An 18,891-nucleotide genomic window follows, 5' to 3' on the forward strand; every position below is an offset into this window, starting at 1 on the left:
GGGCCCTACCCTTTTCTCATTATACTTGCTTCCTTTAAGTGCCATCTTTGAGAAATACCATATTGCTTATCACTATTATGCAGATGATATCCAGCTCTATTTTGAGCTAAACGACGATCTTGCTCTGTCTCTGAATAGCCTCCGAGAATGCATGTCTGAGGCCAAGAAGTGGTTGTTGTCGAATTCTCTTATCCTTAATGAGAAGAAAACCGAGATTATGATTTTTGGTAGTAATGCCCTTCGTGCCAAACTCCGGGATGCCTTTGGTTTTCTTAGTTGTTCTCTCTCTGATACTGTCAGGAATCTGGGTGTCTTATTTGACAGCTCCTTTTCACTTGACAAACAAGTGTCTGCTGTTGTCAGATCTAGTTTTTACCAGCTTCGTCTTATCTCTAAAGCTAGGCGCTATATCCCGCATAAAGATCTCGAAAAGCTCATCCACGCCTTTGTAACGTCGAGGCTAGACTATTGTAATTCACTTTATTGTGGTCTCCACTCTTCCCTTTTACAGAGATTACAGACAGTTCAGAATGCTGCAGCTCGCATTCTAACTAAAACCAGCAAGTTTGCCCACATTACTCCTGTCCTTGCCGATCTGCACTGGTTGCCTGTCAAATATCGTATTCAATTTAAAATTTTGTTGTTTACTTTTAAAATTACTAACAACACTGCACCCAGCTACCTTAAGGACCTTTTAAACCCTTATGCTCCTGCTAGGGCTTTAAGGTCATCGTCACAGTTACTGCTGGCTCAGCCCAGATCTCGACTTAAGACTAGAGGTGATCGATCGTTTGCTCTTGTTGCACCTGTGCTGTGGAACAATCTCCCGATTGGCATCCGGGCATCTGATTCTATTCATTCTTTTAAATCACAGCTTAAAACATATCTTTTTAAACTTGCCTTCTCCACCTTTTAATTGCTGGTTTGTTTGTTTGGTTGCTGTGACCTATTGACCTCTTGTATTAATTCCCTCCTATCTTTCTATTGGTGTCTTTTATTATGGTGGTACAGCTTTTATCTTGCTATTACCCATGTGCTGTAGTCATTCTTATTGGTAGCTTTTATCTATGAACATAACTCGTTATTTTTATTTATCCGTTATCAATGTTTGAACCTTTTATTGTTTTATGTAAAGCACTTTGGTATGCCCAAGGCTTTTAAATGTGCTCTATAAATAAAGATTGTTGTTGTTGTTGTTGAATTGTCAGAGGATTTGAAATGGGCTGAGGAAAATATTCAGAGCCCTCTGCATCGGTGGGAGCACGTTTATTAATGGAAAAGGGAAGCACATCCAAGTTAGCTGCGTGTCGCTTCGGCCCAGGGAGGTTCTAGATAGGATGGTTGTATTTGGTGGGTATGCCCCCTCTCCTGCTTGCCAGAATCAATAAACAATAATAGTGTTTGGAAATCTTTTTCCTTGAAATCTTTTTTACTAACTCTTGAACTAAAATCCTCCCAACTGGTGCAAGTTTCTGCACAATATGCATGAGTGAGGCCTATCTGCTCTGGATCTCCCATGAAAATTCGTGCAGGTGTCCTGGACATGACATCACCTCTGCACACATATATAACATACATGCACAGCCTCGAAGACGTGCGTGTGAAGTCTCCAGATTCGTTACTGCTCAGGCGAATGGCATCAGCTATGACGTTATTTCTGAGCTCAACAGAATGAACTGAGCAGTAAGCGCTGATGACAGCTCCCTTTTTCTACAGCTTACAAAATACCACTTTCAACACTATTTTTTCCTGGACCACTTTTAAGCCTGCGTCACTGACCCAGAAAGCTCAGTGATGATGCTCCTGGACCGTATTTGGAGTTTAACAGATGCAAGAAGCCCTAAGGCTTTGTTTGTGTTTTAGGTGGGGGGAAATATCTGAAGGTCCCTTTGTGTCTTCTGTGGTTTTATGGCTGTACGGTGACATCACACATACTTAGCTTCACACTTTCTAGGCATGACCGAGATGAAGTCTTCAGACTTCACACAGAAAGCCTATGAAGAAAGCGAAACAGACCAAGAAAAAAGAAGAGTAACTTACCATCTGTGGTTTCTTCTCCAACCAATGCCTGGCCCGTTCCATGGCCGTAGACGGCAAACACAGACACCTCGTAGCGTGTCTCTGGGGTGAGACCCTGCAAAACTGTGGTGGTGCTGCTTCCTGGTATTACTGCTTCCCCAGACTCCGTAGTGAACAGAGACTTGTACGTGACCCTGTACTGACGAACGTTACCCGGGGCCGCGGTCCAAGACACGGCAAAACTGGTGTCTGTGACGTCACTGGTCACCAAGTCTCTGGGTGAGCCGAGCTCTGGGGGATGGATTCAAAGGCAGAAGTAGATCAGACATAGAAGTTTGTTTTGAGTTGGTTCAGTACTTTATATTTGGGCTGAGATGCTGTTAGTACTGCTAATGCAGACATATAAAGATCTGACGAAAGGGACGGAATGAACAATGGCGGTGATAAACCACCAGACATCACTCATCTGTCTCCACCTTAACCCCTGAGGATGTGTTTGAGCACCCACAGTTTTCTCCCTTCATAATAAGAGACGGTTGGAAAAACTTCTGCAGAACTAATCACATATCCTCAGCACCTCTCCTGACAGCTCTTTCATTTTCCATTGAAGCAGAGGAAACCCGATCCAGAAATGTGCGCTCACTACAATTGCAGATGCTGTGCTCGCCGTTTTTCTCCTTCACTCTCTTTTCCTAGGAGACTGTCATGAGAGGAGAAAGCTGCAGAAAAGGCAGGGAAGGGAACTTTGCGGTGGCGTCTCGCAACGCACGGCCAGCGCACGCCTGGCTGAGAGGGACGCTCGTGTTGAGACGGCTCTTCAATCTGGCCGCCATATAGAGGAGCTGGATATCTCACAGGAGGATGAGGATGAGCTGCCACGCACAGCCTCCCACACAACCTCCGGGATCCTGATCCTCATTCAAACACCTAACCCACTGCGGGCGAGCAGAGCAGAGCTGACCAGCTGGGTGGTCCCACTCAAACCTCATCTATCAAACCTCACCAAATGAGATTTAATAAAAGCAAAAATGCAGTTGAAAAGAATGTAATGGAACAGAAAACTCCTATAAATGAAATGCATGATGATTTCAGGCCCTGCGACTTATCCAGTCTGGCTGAATTGGAAAGTGAACGGAAGTAACGGCACCGGGCGTGCCTGCCAAGCAGAAATCTGCACCTTGAGAGCAAAGAGAGGAGGCACTTGTCAAGCGCAACGGCCATGGCCACAAATTAATGAAGAGTTCCAGATTTATGGATACCATGAAAACAGCGTGGACCGCTCATAAATACCCAGATTGTTCCATCAAAAGAATTATCTTTGCCAAGCAGATGAACTTGACTGACTTTACCGGCTGTGCGTGAACCAACGGTGGAAAAAAAAAAAAAAAAAAAAAAAAAAAAATCACAACATAATGGTTTCTGCAGACAGCGGCTCACTTTTCATCAGCACTTGCAGACAAGCTATAGAGAAGGGGAAACACATGCTCCAGTCCAAGCAAAACCTCTACAGCAATGCAAAAAAACAAGTTTCACTTCTTTTCTGCACAGTTTGTAGTTCAGTGCTTGGTTACAAAACACATGTTTAGATCTTGTTGCATTGTTTACAGTGCCACCTATCAAAATAGAACAATTATAGCCGCCTCTATATAACACCCCACCCGCCTCCTGAGCATCCTACCCATCAAGGCGAGGAACTCTCAAATTAAGATCTGGAACGAGGGTGGCTCACAAAATAACAGTAAGGCCTCACCCATGTCTAGAAAACCGCATATGACACAACCGAAGATCATCTGAGAGATTTCCTGCAGGGCATGTGCCGACATAACCTTCACATCTGCAGCCAACGACGTCTAAAGCTCGAAAATATAAATGACTGCAGACGGCACTTGAAAGAAATCAGTCGTGCCAGCAGGCAAGAGAAATTCAGAGGAAACTCGACTAACCTGCCAGCACTGTCCTAATCATTTTACGCAGCTACATAGACTCAGGTGGGTCACTGTATATATTACCTGACTAGACTGAGCACGCTTGCTTTCTCTGCAAATTCCTTCAAAATCACATCGGGAAATACATTGTGCCATCTCAGCACTGGCAGCCAGGTTCAAGCTTCCTTCGCTTTATTGCTCTTGGTCAGCTAAGACGTACACGTGGGCCACGAAGATCAAGCCTTCAGTGTCTGTCAGCCAGGGTTGCCTGTCCCTAGTCTTTTTACCTCAAAGGACCTTTTACAGTGGTGGAAAAAAATATGTGGCACGCCAAAGAGTCTGGCACCGCACAAAATTCATTAAAGGGATAGGTTAGAGGAAACCGAGCCAAAGTGCTACAACCTCACCTGGTGCCGAGCTTTTGTGCAAGTCAAAGCTCGAAAGTCCTTCATGGCATAAACACATCAGAGGTGTCATGCAGGTAGTTAAGCATTTGATAAATGAGGGGTTGAACGTTTGACCTCTTAGGGAAGAAACAGCCCTTTATCCCACCAGGTCACCCTGAGGCATTGTGGTTCACATTTTCAAGTACCCTGTTTTCCCTCTGCCTTTCTCTCTGCCCCTGCCTGTCCTTTGCCCCACCCTGGAGGAAGATGAACAGACGGCTCTCCCTGAGACGAGACAGACAGCTCACCCAGCTTTCAGGGTCCTCTTAGGTAACATCTTCCACATGCCGACTAACACTCCCACTCCTTAAGTAAATAGTTAGTGTATAATATCCACATTTAACACATTGATGTAAGCATTCTGTGTCACACCTTCTCTCTGCTCCCACTCGTTTCAGGATGATTTAATTCTGCTCTGCTCAAGGCTTCTGTATTGTCTACCATCCTCTGTTGGCCGTGAGAGAGGCCTTTGTGCGAGCCACTTTCTTCCAGTTCTTGCCTACATGGACTTCACAGAGTGGGTCACTCAAAAAGAGTGGCACACAATGAGATCAGTGTTTAGGCATGCTGATATCATGACAGCTTAATAAAAAATGCCTAAACAGAGTGCTTTGTCATGGAGCTTTTTCCTGTGGGGGTGTGGGGCTGACTGCACAGATTTGACCTGTGGAGACGGCTTTAATCCAGACTGGGCTCTCCGGTCAGTGTGGGAACAGCAAGAAATAAAGACGAGACCACTTTTCATCCACATTTTTATGGTCACCGAAATTTACACAAAAATGCTTTGTTGAAGTTGTAAATTCAAGATGGAAATTTAGTTAATTTTTTGCACTCGAGTCTTCTTATTCAACCTGCACTGGGAAGCCTATTAAAAGCAGATATATCCAGCACGCAGGACCTCGCCAGTGGTTTCAATGTAACAACATAATTGTAAAGACCAAGAAATGTACTCTTTAATATGTCCAAGGGCTTAAATTGCTTTCAGAGAAGACTCTGATTCAAATGAGGCACAACTTAGATGTGATGAAAAACAGCCACCGTGCCATTTTCGTCTTGGCACTCGACAAGATGAAGAAAACACAGTCCCACTTTTTCTATTACTGCAAAATTCATTCTCTGATCTTTAACTACCCAAAAAGGACTCATAAGTGAAATCGGCCAAGTCTACTTTCTTTTTTGCCCTTTTATTAACAGTTTGGCCAAAACAACAGCAGACTTTATCTCTTCACACATTATTGAGATTCAAATTATTGTCCGTTTAAACCACAATTTGGGCCAGAACAGCTAGCTCCCCAATAAAACTGAATGCACAACTAATAAAATTCCTGATTTTATAAACAGAATTTGCAATCAGTAGCAATTACTGACAGAGAGACAACCCCGCTGAGCGACTCTAACACAATCATTCGCGTGTCATAGAGATGCAAAGGTCTCAGCAGGCGAGCATATGCCTCTCAAAGTCAGTTCCAAGTCATTCCATAGGTTTACAAGCATTCCACACCCACTCATTTCCATCTTACTGCCTTCATGGGTGGCAAAGTCACCCCGAGCTAGGAGTCCAGCCCGTTCTCACTCCTGAGACGTAATATGCTGATGATTTGTCAAGTCCTGAGGCGTTCCTGAGGAACACGAAAGGTGACCACCCGCGTTCTTATGCTACGCGCCGGGTTACGGATGAAATCCAGTAGAATGACACTCCCGCGGTATTCCAGCCCTAACCTTAACCCTAACCAGCACTTTAATGACGTTTTAAACAGATTTAAGTAAAACGAACATACATGTGTAGATTGATTCCAAACGGTTCTCATGTTTCCTCATTTTTCAGATCTCGTAACATAGAGACGTGTTGGGTGCTCGGAAGCGTAATATATCGATGATTTGTCACGTAGCGTGAAATATTACGCTTTAGGAGTGAGGACGTGTCGGGGAGTCTGTGGTAAAAGAACGCTTACACATTCCATATTTTTCACACCAACCTTCCAAACTACTACACAACTTTCACTTTATTGGTGCAGGGACCTTTAGAGGACAGGAAACAAGTTCCCAAATGCGTGTAGTTTCACAATAGGGGGCCTGTTAAGCTGGAAATACTAAGCACATCTACAAAGCATGCTGCAAACACTGGAAATAAACATGATCCGACTGTGCTTCAAAGGCTTTAAAGTACCAATATGGCAGCGTCTCTTACCTTCTAAGGTGGTTCCGGTGCCCAGGAGAGGATCGCCCAAACCAGAAGAATAGCGAGCGCTGACAAACAGCTCATACTCAGTGGCTGGCTGGAGGTTCTTCAGTACAGCCTGGGTGGTGTCTCCTTTGACAGAGATCTCCTTCCTCTCACCTCCCTCAGCAGGTTTGAAGGCAATGCGGTATTGAAGAACATTGCCAGGAGCAGACCTCCACGCCAGTTTCATCGTAGATATTGTTTCATCGAAGACACGCAGGTCACGGGGAGAGCCGCGGACTGAAAACAGATCAAAATGCATCATTTCTCAAAATTCACATTTCTCAAAACTTCAGTTTGACAATAGTGTCAGCAGTTGTCCTCGCTCACCCTCCTTGGTGGTTCCATCCACCTGCATCTCGCTTCCAAGGCCGGATGCGTACTCAGCAGACACAGACACACGGTAGGTAGTGATGGGGAAGAGCTCCTGGAGGACTATGGTGGTCTCTGGGCCAAGGGTCTGAGCCTCCAGTATCTCTCCTGTGCCGCTCAGCGGGACGTAGGACAGGCGGTATCTGATCACTGAACCCGGCGCGGCTTGCCACGACACCTTGAAACTGTTGGTCGTTTCTTCTGTCACTCGTAGATTTCTTACAGCTCCTTGTTCTGAGAAGAAAAACGCAACTCTTAGATGCTCAGTGTTTTTATTTTGATTACATTCTGTTAAATTCAGGTAAATCTCTTACCTTCGAGAGTTGTCTCTTCACCCGTCAAAGGGAAACTGTCTCCTTTATCATACTGAGCAAAGACATTGACTTCATAGGTGGTGAGGGGATAAAGATGGGGAAGGACAGCTGTGTTGGTATCGCCGGGCAAAGCCAGGGAAATGTAGTCTCCGGTGACATCTTCCGCCTTGCGGAAACGTAGCAGGTAAGACAAGACATTGGCAAGAGGAGGTACCCAGGTGGCACGGAAGCTTCGGGAGGTAATTTCAGAAAAGCGCAAATCGCTCGGTGGAAGCAAACCTGAAAATCAAAGAGGTAGTCAGGTAGTTAGAGCCTCACCTGCACGTGACTTTTATAAAGCTACTGTAGTTTAACAAATATGGATTTCAAAAGTTGAGATCTTGAAGCACTGGACGGCACACTGGCTGATTGTCGAGTGTTTTGGGCTGCAGCTCTCGGTATCACTCGAGCTCATTCAAGAGGCACGTCCGTGGTTTTTGTGGTATGTTTATTGGCAACTCTGATGAAATTATTCAATTTTGCCATGTCTGACAGCAATTTACAAAATATGTTTCTCTGTTTAGCCATGACTGCTCTGGCTATTTGCCACTACGTCAGCGGCTAAAAATGCAGTCACATTTCAGGGTCTAATATCCTGTGGACCAGTGTGAAGGTGCTAACACATGGAAACCATCAGAAAGAGAAGTAAATCTGAGCTCCAGATCATAGTAAAGGAGTTGATCTTCTTCTACTTACTTCTCTTTTTGATGTTGAGCAGCTCCTGTTCAATCCTCAGACAGATGGACTGAGTCAGCTCCTTAGAGATCCTCTGAAAAGCGTCAAAGTCCTCCACCTCATACACATGGGTGTCAGCCGGTGGATTAGCGATGGCCTCCAGCTCTGATCTCACCGCATCCTTCACGCCAACAGCAAATATTTCCACATCAATATTCCTCAGTTTGGTGGCCGCATCCCTAAAAGAGTCTGACGACTTTCCGTCTGTGATCAGGACCATGACGCGGGGGACGTTCTGTCTCGCTCCACGAGCTGGGACGAAGATCTTCTCCCTGACGTAAGTCATGGCCCTGCCGGTGTTAGTGGAACCGCCGCGGTAGGGGAAGGTGCGCACAGCTCTGACGACAGCGTTAATGTCATGGTGAGTGTTGAGGGCAAACTCGGTGTATGTGTCGCGACTGTACTGGACCAAGCTAATCTGGATTTTGTTTGGTCCGATGTCAAAGGAGTTGACCAGAACCTCCAGGAAGGCACGGACTTTTGCAAAGTTTTGTAATCCGATACTGTACGAGCCATCGACCAGCAGGACTACATCGGCCTGCACATCCACTCCCAGTGAGCACTCTTGAAAAAGACAGGAAACCAAGTCACATGACTGCCTGTGATTCATTCACGAGTACATCAAACTTAAAAGCTGACCACACATGACAGCAAACCACCTCACCTGTTGACACCTTGACAGGCTGCGTCTTCTCCAGTTCAACGATGGGTTCACTGGGAGTCAGACCTTTGAGTGCGTACAGGCTGATTTCATACTCGGTCTCGGGGGAAAGGTCACGGACGTTGACGGATGTCTGTCCAGCCCCAATGTACAGCTCTTGGCGTTTCATGCCGGGCAGCATGGGATTGACGGTTAGCTTGTAGCCCGTGATATCACCCAGAGACGGGGCCCACGTCACCCTCATTGACTTGGATGAAACTTCTGTGACCTCCAAGTTGGAGGCTGGCTCCACCACTGTGGGAGGCATCAAAGTAAACAAGATGCTGCACATCAGTATACTGTAACAGCATTTTAGATGAATCCTGCATGGGCATGTATTAAATATCACTTGACTCACTCTCCTCTCCGCTGACCAGAATGTTCAGCTGCTCGTCAACACCGGAGCACACTTGTGTTATGATCTCTTTCTGGACCTCCTGGATCATGTCAAAGTTGGGCACATTGTACACGTGTTTGCTGTGAGGCGTGGAGGCTATTTCCCTGAGCTCATCCTCATCTGCTCCTTTGATACCTGTGAAGGAAAAACAGTAACTCATGTGTTAGGACTGTCTGCTTTACAGATGTGATTTAGGGCATTGCTTATGTTAGGCAATACAACAGTTTGACTTTTACTGGGGCAAAACTGCATCTTAAAACGAGCCATCGATGGAAAATCAAATGGTTTCTGAGAACAGGCAGACTTTCACATGGGAAAGCACAAATCAGAAAGGAAAAAAAACACTGAATAATAAACCATACCTAGGACAAATATTTCCACTCCAATGTTCCTAAGTCTTCTAGCATGCGCCTCCACTGGGTCTTGGGATTTTCCATCAGTGATGATCATGGCTACCTTTGGAAAAGCTTTCCTGGATCCAGCTGCCTCAGTGAAAATGTTTCTCACCAGGTACTCTATGGCATCGCCTTTAAAAAGAAGTTCATGTGTATTTTTAAGTCCTCGCTCGCAATCAGGTTAAAAAACGTGATTCAAAGCCTCCTGATAAACATCGTACCTGTCATGGTATTTCCTCCTTTATACGGAAGTGAGTTGATAGCTTGGAGCAGGTCTCCTCTCCTGGTGTAACGAGTGAGGGGGAACTCTGTACGAGTGTCTGAGCTGTACTGAACCACCGCCACACGGGTTTTGTCCTCGCCAATGTCAAAGGCCCCTGCCAGCGAGCCGATAAAGCTCCGGATGTGTTTGAAGTTTTCTCTTCCTACACTCCAAGAGCCGTCCACCAGGAAAACCAAGTCGGCTATCGCACTGACCGAACACTCTGAGGACAGACGGTGGACAGGAAAGACCGTCAATCAGGAGAACAGTCGATGAGAGAATGAATAAACACACTTTAACTGATTCGTATTAGGAATGGATTGGCTTTCAACTTTTGGTGAACGATGGGGTTAAAATCTCAGAAAGCAGAAAACTACATTCTTTACATCTCACGGTGATATTTTAAATCATGGCATTTCTTCTGTCCGTCTGAATAAAATAAAATCTTTGACAGGTAGTTGGACGACTGAGAGATGTGCATTCTTGCATCAAAGGAACTCTGAGCCATTGCCAAAAGTGGGCTGGTGGAGTTATTCCAGCAGACTGAGGCAAAAATGTGCCTTTGTAGACTAAATATTCAGCAGAAGTTCCACTGGTAATATCTACTTTTAAACACTGAGATCCTCAAGCTTTTAAATCACAGATGCAACAGAACATTTAAGTTGAAATGCTAATTGGCAGGGCTTATGTGGATGGACTTTATAATCCTCGCTCCCTGCACTCTCATTGACTCTAAATGCGATTCCTCCTGTCTCACATGAAACATTCAGAAAAAGGCATCTTCAGTCAAAATGCTCTGACTTAATGTTTCAGAGGATCTGCACTCATGGTTGCAGTTTCCAATCATCATATGAGGGAAAAGTGAGCACGTCTGCCCATCAGTCACCACGGACAGTTTGAATAAGCTGAGGAAAGTTTGCAATGGCGACGCTTGATCAAAGCTGAACTCGTACCTCAGACCTGCCTCCTGCTCCTTTCCCCTCCAAAATCGTTCTCCTTAAGGGTTGAAGCTGAGAGCTCAAGGGAGCTTTTCTCTTGCAGCTTCAAGCCTTCCTTTACTTTTTTTTCTTCCTAATTCTAACCAGGCTGCTGGTTAGAATTAAAGGAACCAATGTGCCTTTCCACTCGCTGCCAAAACCCTGTCTGTCTACCCAGTTAGAACCCAGTAAGATGCCTGACCAAATTATTCCATGGGAAAAATATTATGATGACAGTCAAAAAGGAAAAAATACATTTTAAAAGTTCGGAAAGCCCTGCGAAGGGTCGGGTGTGTTTGGATTTTGGCCGACACTGCAGTAAGCATACTCACTGATTGCATCTGCCTGTGGCCTCCTGACTCGTCCGCTGCTGTTACTGGACTGGACTGAAACACAGGAAACACTCGGTGAGTTAGCGCCGCACATTGAAGCCTCACTGTGTACTTTTTCACAGCGGAAAAAGGCAAGAAAATCAACACATCATAAAAGCAGCTCCGTACGCACACAAACGCTGCATTAACGACAAACAGCGAGCAATTCAAGAGTCGGTAAACAGATGTGATTTTTCCCTTTCCTAGATTTTTTATGGCTGGATGGAAATGCTATTACTTGACTTTTACTAGCATATTATATGATTAAATTCTCTCCGTGTTGCCGAGGGAGTAAATGCTTTGTATCAGTGAACATAATTCAGAGGTTTCAATAGCCAGCAAGGAAAAGTGATTTCCTGATGTCCTGAATTCACATCAGGACACAATAAGAACATTATAGAGCGTAAAAACATACACTTACTTTTTAAAAACCTGTTTTCCACTGAAAAATATGTTTATAAAGCATAATCAACTCACTGGTCAGTTGTCCAAAGATGGGGATGCTCTCCTCTGAGCCATAATAGGAGCTTATTGACACAGAGTAGTCCAAGTCAGGGGTCAGGTCAGTGAGCAATGTCATAGTGGCAGATGCATCTAGGGTAAAGTCTCTGGTCGGTTCATCTATGAGGAGCAAAGCAGGAAGTTAGAAAGCTGCTAGGGTTTCAAAGCGTTTGTAGTGTCAGCACACCAACACACGCACTGACCTCCATCCGGCACTTGCACTTGTATTTTGAAGCCCTCTATCGTTGCCGAGGGTCTCATCCACGACATTTCCACTGTATTCTCATTTAGAATGTGAAATTTCAAGTTTGAGGGCGGCTCCACTGCAAATAAGAGACGAAACGCTGTTAAAACACAAGACGCGTGTGACCGTGGGCGTATTTCTGATCAAATGAAATAAAAGGGCATCTTTGATTAAACATTCACATTAATCCCAACGACAAACACTTCGTGGCTGAAGCGGACTTGTTCGTTGTTGGGGCCAAACACACAACACGTCCCTCTGTGAGGGTGACAGGTGAGCAACACGTGACAATGGAAAAGTGTGAGAAGCCATTTTGGAGCAAAATGGCGCTTGTTTGAGTTGCCCAGCCGAGACGGCCCGGCAACTCAAGCACTGGCATACACGTCAGTCTGTGCACGAATCCACGCAAACGCCACTAAAGTGCAGACACTGAGTGAACCATCCAACACATGCTAAGTGCAGTTACAACGCATGCCCCACATATTAAACTGCCTTTATGATGGAGCCGAGCTCAGAGTAACAAACACAACAGTGACTTCATTCTTAAGTTACCGATTATACAATGGAATCAACGATGCCATGTAGCTGTTGGAGTGACAAAATGAACACCATATGTTATATACACAACGTATATAAACATATCTGAGGGACAAAAAAAAATACTTTGTTTATTTGCTTACGACTCTTTACAAAAGCGTGTGGCACACATCCATTGCAAACCTTTCAAAAAGAATACACAATTCGTCACCGGCGACTCTTGTGTACTTTTTCCAGCAGCAGCATAAATGCACAAGAAGGTGTGAGAGAACAAGACTTCCTCAGACAACCAAATGTGCTTTTACAGAGAAAGGTGTACATGTAAAATAAATATGAGAAGACATATACAGTGTGAGAAGACCGCAGGCCTTTACATGGAGCTGACTTGATGACAACATCATGCAGTGTGTACATGAGAAAGTTGTTTGACTCAACAACTTTGACCGGCTGGACATTTAGTTTCCATGTACAGAGACAGAGATGACAAACATATTTTAGAATGATATTCTTTCTTACGTCTTTAGGCTGCAGGCAGGCAGAGTGTTAACGTTTGAGTACGTGAGTACCACACATGCATTAAAGTCACATCAGAGTATTTCAGGAACTAGCAGCAAACTTCTGACTGCGCTTCTGTCAACCAGGTTAACCACTGTTAGAGTCGGGTCACGGTATGGGTGTTAGTTCATATTTTGTGAGCTCATCTTTCAGTTACTTCTCATGTAATCATGCAGCTCTGAAAGTCTTTTCACTCAGTAAATTAGTGTCAACAACACAAAACTCGAGCAATTAATCAAATTAATTGCCGTGAGGTTAATGAGGTTAGTGCAACCAATCTTACGTGGTCCTCTGGTGCGGGTCCTCGTTTGTCCGTGTAGTGGCGGGGACGCGAACATGCATAAGATGCCACGGCATGCGGTACTGGGTGCATGCTTCATAAGAATATCATTGTAAAATATACTATGAGGAGGAAGCCATAGCTTGGGACACACTGAGTGCACAGGCAGATGACAAAGAGGAGCCCACCAAATATTTAAAAACTGGCATTGGAGGATCACCAACCTGGCATCTCAACTCAAGGAGCCCCGGTGGACCATGTTGCCCCTGATTTCTCCACGAGTACTCATCTCCAACACCAAAACGGTACGGGTGTATAGTGTGTGTTGGTACTTGGGTGTGGATGAGTTGGGGAGGGGTAGTGAGTAGCACAGCGTGGACGATGAGTGGAAAATTCAGCTGCAGGATGCGCCTGCCGCTCCCACGTTTGTTCATGGCGAGCTTGTCTGAGCATCTTGTTTTGATTTGCTACAATTCCTTTCACCGCATGTCTGTCTGCTCTAAAAAAATGTAGCTGAGGAACAAATGTGGTTTTGTCAAAATAATCGCGGGTAGGTTATTTGGACTTTGCGGTTGTGTTTGTTATATGGACGTCTGTCCCATCAGCTCATAATAAAGGACACTTCTGTCTTCCAGGGGCCAGAATCTGGCTCCCGTTGTGTTACCTCAGTCTCCAGCAGTCAGCCAGCCAACCAGTTATCCTGACCTGAGCTGCTGCCAATAGGAGAGACCAAGAAGAGGAGGAAAGAACACTGACTCTCCCAAAGAGGCAGGACAGATGCCAAAGTAATTCCACAGCCTGTGCTGACATTAAACATTACTGCATATTAACTTTCCATATGTCCTGCAACTCAGCATTTTCACAAATGCCCGCAAAGAAGCTCGAGAAAGGCTCTTTGTCTTTGAGCTGTCTGAGGATTAATTGGCTATTCTCCTATTTCATCTTTCCACTCGGTTAGCGGAGATACCCGAGCGCAGACTCCTCTGCCGTGCGAGAGCAGGATTTCATACCCCCTCTCTGTGTCATTATTTTGGACTGAGATGTTTGAATATTTAATTACATTAAGTCATTTTCTGTCAGAACTACTCCTGCTACAACCGATTCCTAACCGTTGATGTTTTACATCATGTCGCATGTGGAGCGAAATCATTTAGTTTCTACTGAAACTGTAACGTAGAAGCGTGAAATCAGTGTTGGGAAGGAAAAAGCCAGACACTCGAGTTTTAATCACTTGCATTTTTCTTGCACAGATCCACTTCTGTCCACTAAATGACTCTACTCCAGTACTGATGCACTTTTCACATTTCTATTTATTATTAAAACTGAAATGACTGTATTCTACTTTATCTTTTGTGCTTTTGCTGTCATGCACAATAATCTAATGTTTTAACAGCTGTTAGAACCACTGCAAAAGAAATTTGCATATGTTTTAGGATCTTTCTGCACCTTTAGTGTAATGATGATAACATTTATGTAAGCCAGATTAATCGGTGCGTAACTACCTGGTTTGGGCCATCTTCCCATTTTTGCTTTGGAAAAAGTGTAAAACGGAAATAGCAAAAACTGTGCTAAAACATTTATAGGGAAACATTAACCACAAAATGCCTTTTGTTACACTTGTAGTCTGTGCCTCGCTGTTTAATACATTCAGTTAGAAACTGGAAATTAAATAAACTTTCGTGTGCACGGTTTCTCACATGTGCCAAATGTGGATGAGAAACTTGCTCGTGCATTATTGGTTTAAAACTCCTAAATTACAGTTTAATTCCAAGTGAGTGGGATCTGGATTTGGAGTTCACATCAAAACAAACAATGAGTCCTGATAGATACATTGGGAAAATATGCCACTACTGAGGAATAAAAGCATGACAGACATCAAGGAATCAGTCACATAGTCAACATATCATACATATGAAATAAGATTAACTTTATTCAGTCAGTACAAACAGTTCATGTTTGGTTGTGATGAATCGCTCACATTAATTCCAGTAGCTTCAATAAGGAGTGGAGATAAGAGGTAAAAATAGAAAAGGAGGAGATAAAGACTGGACAGAGTTGAATAGTGTGTGTGGGGAGAGTGAGGCCAGATGCTTTGTATTTACCTTGAGCATCTATGGAGGACAACAGGGCCGCCAGGAAGGCAGCCGTGGCCAGAGACAGCCCTATCTTCATGTTTGGCTCTAAAGGGTCAGCAGCGCATCAAAAAGTCTGCAGACAACAACAAAAAAGGACATTTGCACATCTCAGCTCACTTTTACACTGTGGTGTAAAGGCATCAGCTTTACACCTAACGTAGAGCTGCGTCTAAAGCGTGACCTGAGAGCCTTTACAATTAGACAGCGTGCACGCAGTTCTCCCTGGATCGTGTTTCTTTGAATATAAATCTAGATAAATAACTTTAATTAGTCAGTCATCGCTTTCAGTCCCGACACAAAAAAAACTGCTGGATCCACCTAGACTCCTTTACACAACCAACCACACCTTGCTGCCTTCAGTTGACTCGCATGGCCTGAGGGAGCACTTTTCTTACCACTGAATGAAGCTCTGCAGTTATTCAGTAATAAGAGAATGAAAGAAATATCCAACACATGCAATTCAGTTTTGATTTTCCAGTGCATAAACTGGAAAATTGATGCGTTTCTGGTTGTTTGCTGACTTTGGCAGCTTGCTGTGCGGATCATTACATCCAGCATAGACTCGCTGGTTCTCGTTCACATAACACCTACGGGGATGAAGACTGGATGATTAATTTTAAATCATGCTTTTTATTTGTTTTTGTTTCTAATGTCTCTGTAAAGCACTTTGAATCACCTTGTTGTTGAATTGTGCTATACAAATAAACTTGCCTTGGAGGACCTCATAGTATCACTAAGTCTGTGATATCACGGGCTACTCTGTGATGATTCATTTTCATGTATATGAAAATATATTACTCCTCTATCCTTCCCTAAATCTTCACTATGATCCTAAGGGTTCCCTTGGGAAAAGAGAAAAAAAAAAATCGCAGAAGCAAAAATTTGTTTTTAATACATTCATTTCCTGTTGCAGATTTACTTGGATGTGATTAATTTGCATTTTTGACATTATTTTATTATTATAAACTCATGAGTCGCCCTCACACGGGACACTTCAGGCTGAACTCGGGTTCTTTAAACTTAACCGCAGGCTGTGCGCTCCGCCTGGTGCACATGTGAGGACACTGCAGCCCTGGATCCAATCGGATATCTTGGATCATATAAAACACAAATATTAGGCTAAATCTAAGTTACTACAGGCTTACCTGCCTCTCGCGGTGGCTGCATTTAAATCTGTTCAGCTCAACAACAAAAAAATCGAGCTCTTATCTTAAATCTTCTAATCTCAGATCAACAACTCATTTCAAACTTCTATAATTTGCTTTAAGAGCATTCAGCTTGGTTTGGTGATCAAAGCGCATTCAATTGAAAAAGTGTGAATAAAAAATTTAAATATCGTATCGAAATTTTGTGAGGAAAAATAAAAGTTGATCTTTATAACGTAATTGTTAGAAATAAAAGTTTGTCTACTCACCTACTGAAGTTCCCCCAAAATTCTGAACGGACCAAACGTGAGCGCAGCCCGCTTGAAGCCTCCCCCCTCAGGAAAGTAAGAAATTTCAGGAGCTGCTCCTGGACCCCCTTTCCTCTCTCTCTAGCTACTGGAAGCTCCACCAGCAGATGTCCAAGAAAGGAAAGCCTCTTTCCAAGTGGGAAGAATCTTTCCACCATCGGCTACTTAATAAGGGGGGAGTTCCCAGCTCTCAATTTACCATCATATGGGCTTCTTACGAAAGCTCCGTCCTTCACTTGATGTATGTCCCCCGCTAAGACCGACCGGGTGTTCGGAAATTACATTTTTCCCAGCATTCGTTCGGTCTGGCGACGAGTTTCCAGCGCCAATTGTGACTTCACAGCAGGGGCACCTTTGGCCAGAGCGCACCGAGGGGAACTTTCTTATTTGCGCAATGAGCAACTTTATCCAGCTTATTTACACAGATGTCAGCTGAAATTAAAACTTCACCTTTTCATTTATAAACAATAATTTTTTTGTTGTCATTCTCCCCATAATGCGCTCAAGATGCTTAAAGAAACAAAAGCGAAATCACATCAGTCCGTTTGTCTTTCAAGTTTATTTAAACTATAAAGGACTGAGTTTAGTTGGCTTTTATTGGGGAAGCCCTGGAATTTGAGCAGCAGCTGCTCCTGAAACTGAGAGTCGAAGGTTTATGGCGCCCTCTAGTGGTCATACTAGAGATAGACAGCAGATACAGGCTTGGGAAAGAAGTCTAAAACAAGGGTGTCAAACTCCAGGCCTCGAAGGCCGGTTTTAGATCTCACCCTGGGTCAACACACCTGAATCTAATGATTAGGTCATCAGCAGCCCTCTGGAGAACTTCAAGACATGCCGAGGAGGTCATTTAGCCATTTAAATCAGCTGTGTTGGATCAAGGACACATCTAAAACCTGCAGGACACCGGGAAATTCTTGGGATATTTTCCCATAGAATAAATGATTTTGTAGGTTTTAATTAAAAATACCAACATTCCTTTAAAAAGAGAGTGACTGTGATTTATCTGCAGAATAAATAAGCAGTGATCTCAAGCATCTGATACTGAACTTTTACAGAGTTACACCATGAGACAAACACCCAGGAGGGTGCTATAACAGTGATCAGACAAGAGACAAGAGGATGCAAAGGGGTCTGCATGGGATCCTACAGCCATGTTGGTGTAATTAACTGGGAATGCTTTTTATTGATCTTGTTTCACTGTGGCTTCCTGGGCATCACAGCACTAACAGCTCAACATATCCACTCCTTGTGAGGAGATCAAACAAGAATTACAGATGTAACCGAGATACAACACAAGTTAATAATCTAGACTTTAAACAGCCTCGATGATGCATCGTCAAATTACAGGCATTTATCTTTAGAAGACAGTTTGGGTTAAAACGCTGGGGTCGGGACGCGGGCGTGTTTTATCCAAAACACAGAGTGAGACATCTGAAATTAGCCTGACTCATCAAATCTCAGACGAGAGCTGACATACCAAACACACTGAGACTTATTGCGGCTCTGTGGAGCGGAGCGTCCTTTGACCCACCCTTCAGATGATGATGGGCATGCTGTTGTCCTCCTGATCAAAGAGGGGGAGGAATGAAAGCACATTATTGCTTCAAAGGCTTCAGTTTCTGTGTTCACGCATCTAAAAAAAAACAACAAAGAAATAATATAAAAATGATTTGAGCAAATTTCTCCCAACAAGAATGTCTAAAGTTTGCTTGCAAAGAGCTCGACTCTGGTTAACCACAGCAATCAAATGATGTGCTGGAACAGTGTTTGTTTTGGGCTCCAGATTTCTAGTATTATGGAAGATCAGCAAAGCCTGGCACACTCTGAATGTTGACTTTGCAAGATTTTTTACTTGCAGCACACAATAACTACTAAAGCCCAGCTCCCCTACAGGCGGAGATCTTTCAATAATGCAGCAGGTATCTCACATATTTATCCTCCAGGCTACAAAAACGTCAAGGTTCTGTCTCCAGAACCTGCAAATCCAAAGAGACCCTTTCATTTTACTGTAAC

The 18,891-nt window shown here is 44.0% G+C and overlaps 1 protein-coding gene across 3 annotated transcripts in view; it reads right to left on the reverse strand.

Moving 5' to 3' along the window:
- Positions 1–17,031, reverse strand: part of col12a1a (collagen, type XII, alpha 1a) — a 50,150-nt gene extending 33,119 nt beyond the window's left edge. For 2 of the 3 annotated variants that reach the window (XM_085441395.1, XM_085441394.1), the window contains exons 1-14: positions 16,840–17,030; positions 15,393–15,498; positions 11,878–11,997; positions 11,651–11,794; positions 11,135–11,188; positions 9,785–10,048; positions 9,531–9,695; positions 9,130–9,303; positions 8,736–9,026; positions 8,033–8,635; positions 7,298–7,576; positions 6,942–7,217; positions 6,579–6,851; positions 2,041–2,310 (exon numbers count right to left, since the gene is read on the reverse strand). In XM_085441395.1, coding sequence (XP_085297521.1) covers positions 2,041–2,310; positions 6,579–6,851; positions 6,942–7,217; positions 7,298–7,576; positions 8,033–8,635; positions 8,736–9,026; positions 9,130–9,303; positions 9,531–9,695; positions 9,785–10,048; positions 11,135–11,188; positions 11,651–11,794; positions 11,878–11,997; positions 15,393–15,462 — 2,983 coding nt within the window. In that variant the 5' untranslated portion in view covers positions 15,463–15,498; positions 16,840–17,030. Of the gene's footprint in view, positions 1–2,040; positions 2,311–6,578; positions 6,852–6,941; positions 7,218–7,297; positions 7,577–8,032; positions 8,636–8,735; positions 9,027–9,129; positions 9,304–9,530; positions 9,696–9,784; positions 10,049–11,134; positions 11,189–11,650; positions 11,795–11,877; positions 11,998–15,392; positions 15,499–16,839 lie in introns of all 3 variants that reach the window. The other variant, XM_085441396.1, reaches the window with a different exon arrangement.
- Between the last annotated feature and the right edge of the window lie 1,860 nt (positions 17,032–18,891).

The sequence above is a fragment of the Copadichromis virginalis genome, linkage group LG19 (genome assembly GCF_057382275.1).
Source record: "Copadichromis virginalis isolate Kocher_CV1m ecotype Utaka linkage group LG19, C_Virginalis_male_GT1.1, whole genome shotgun sequence".
Classification (NCBI taxonomy): domain Eukaryota; kingdom Metazoa; phylum Chordata; class Actinopteri; order Cichliformes; family Cichlidae; genus Copadichromis; species Copadichromis virginalis.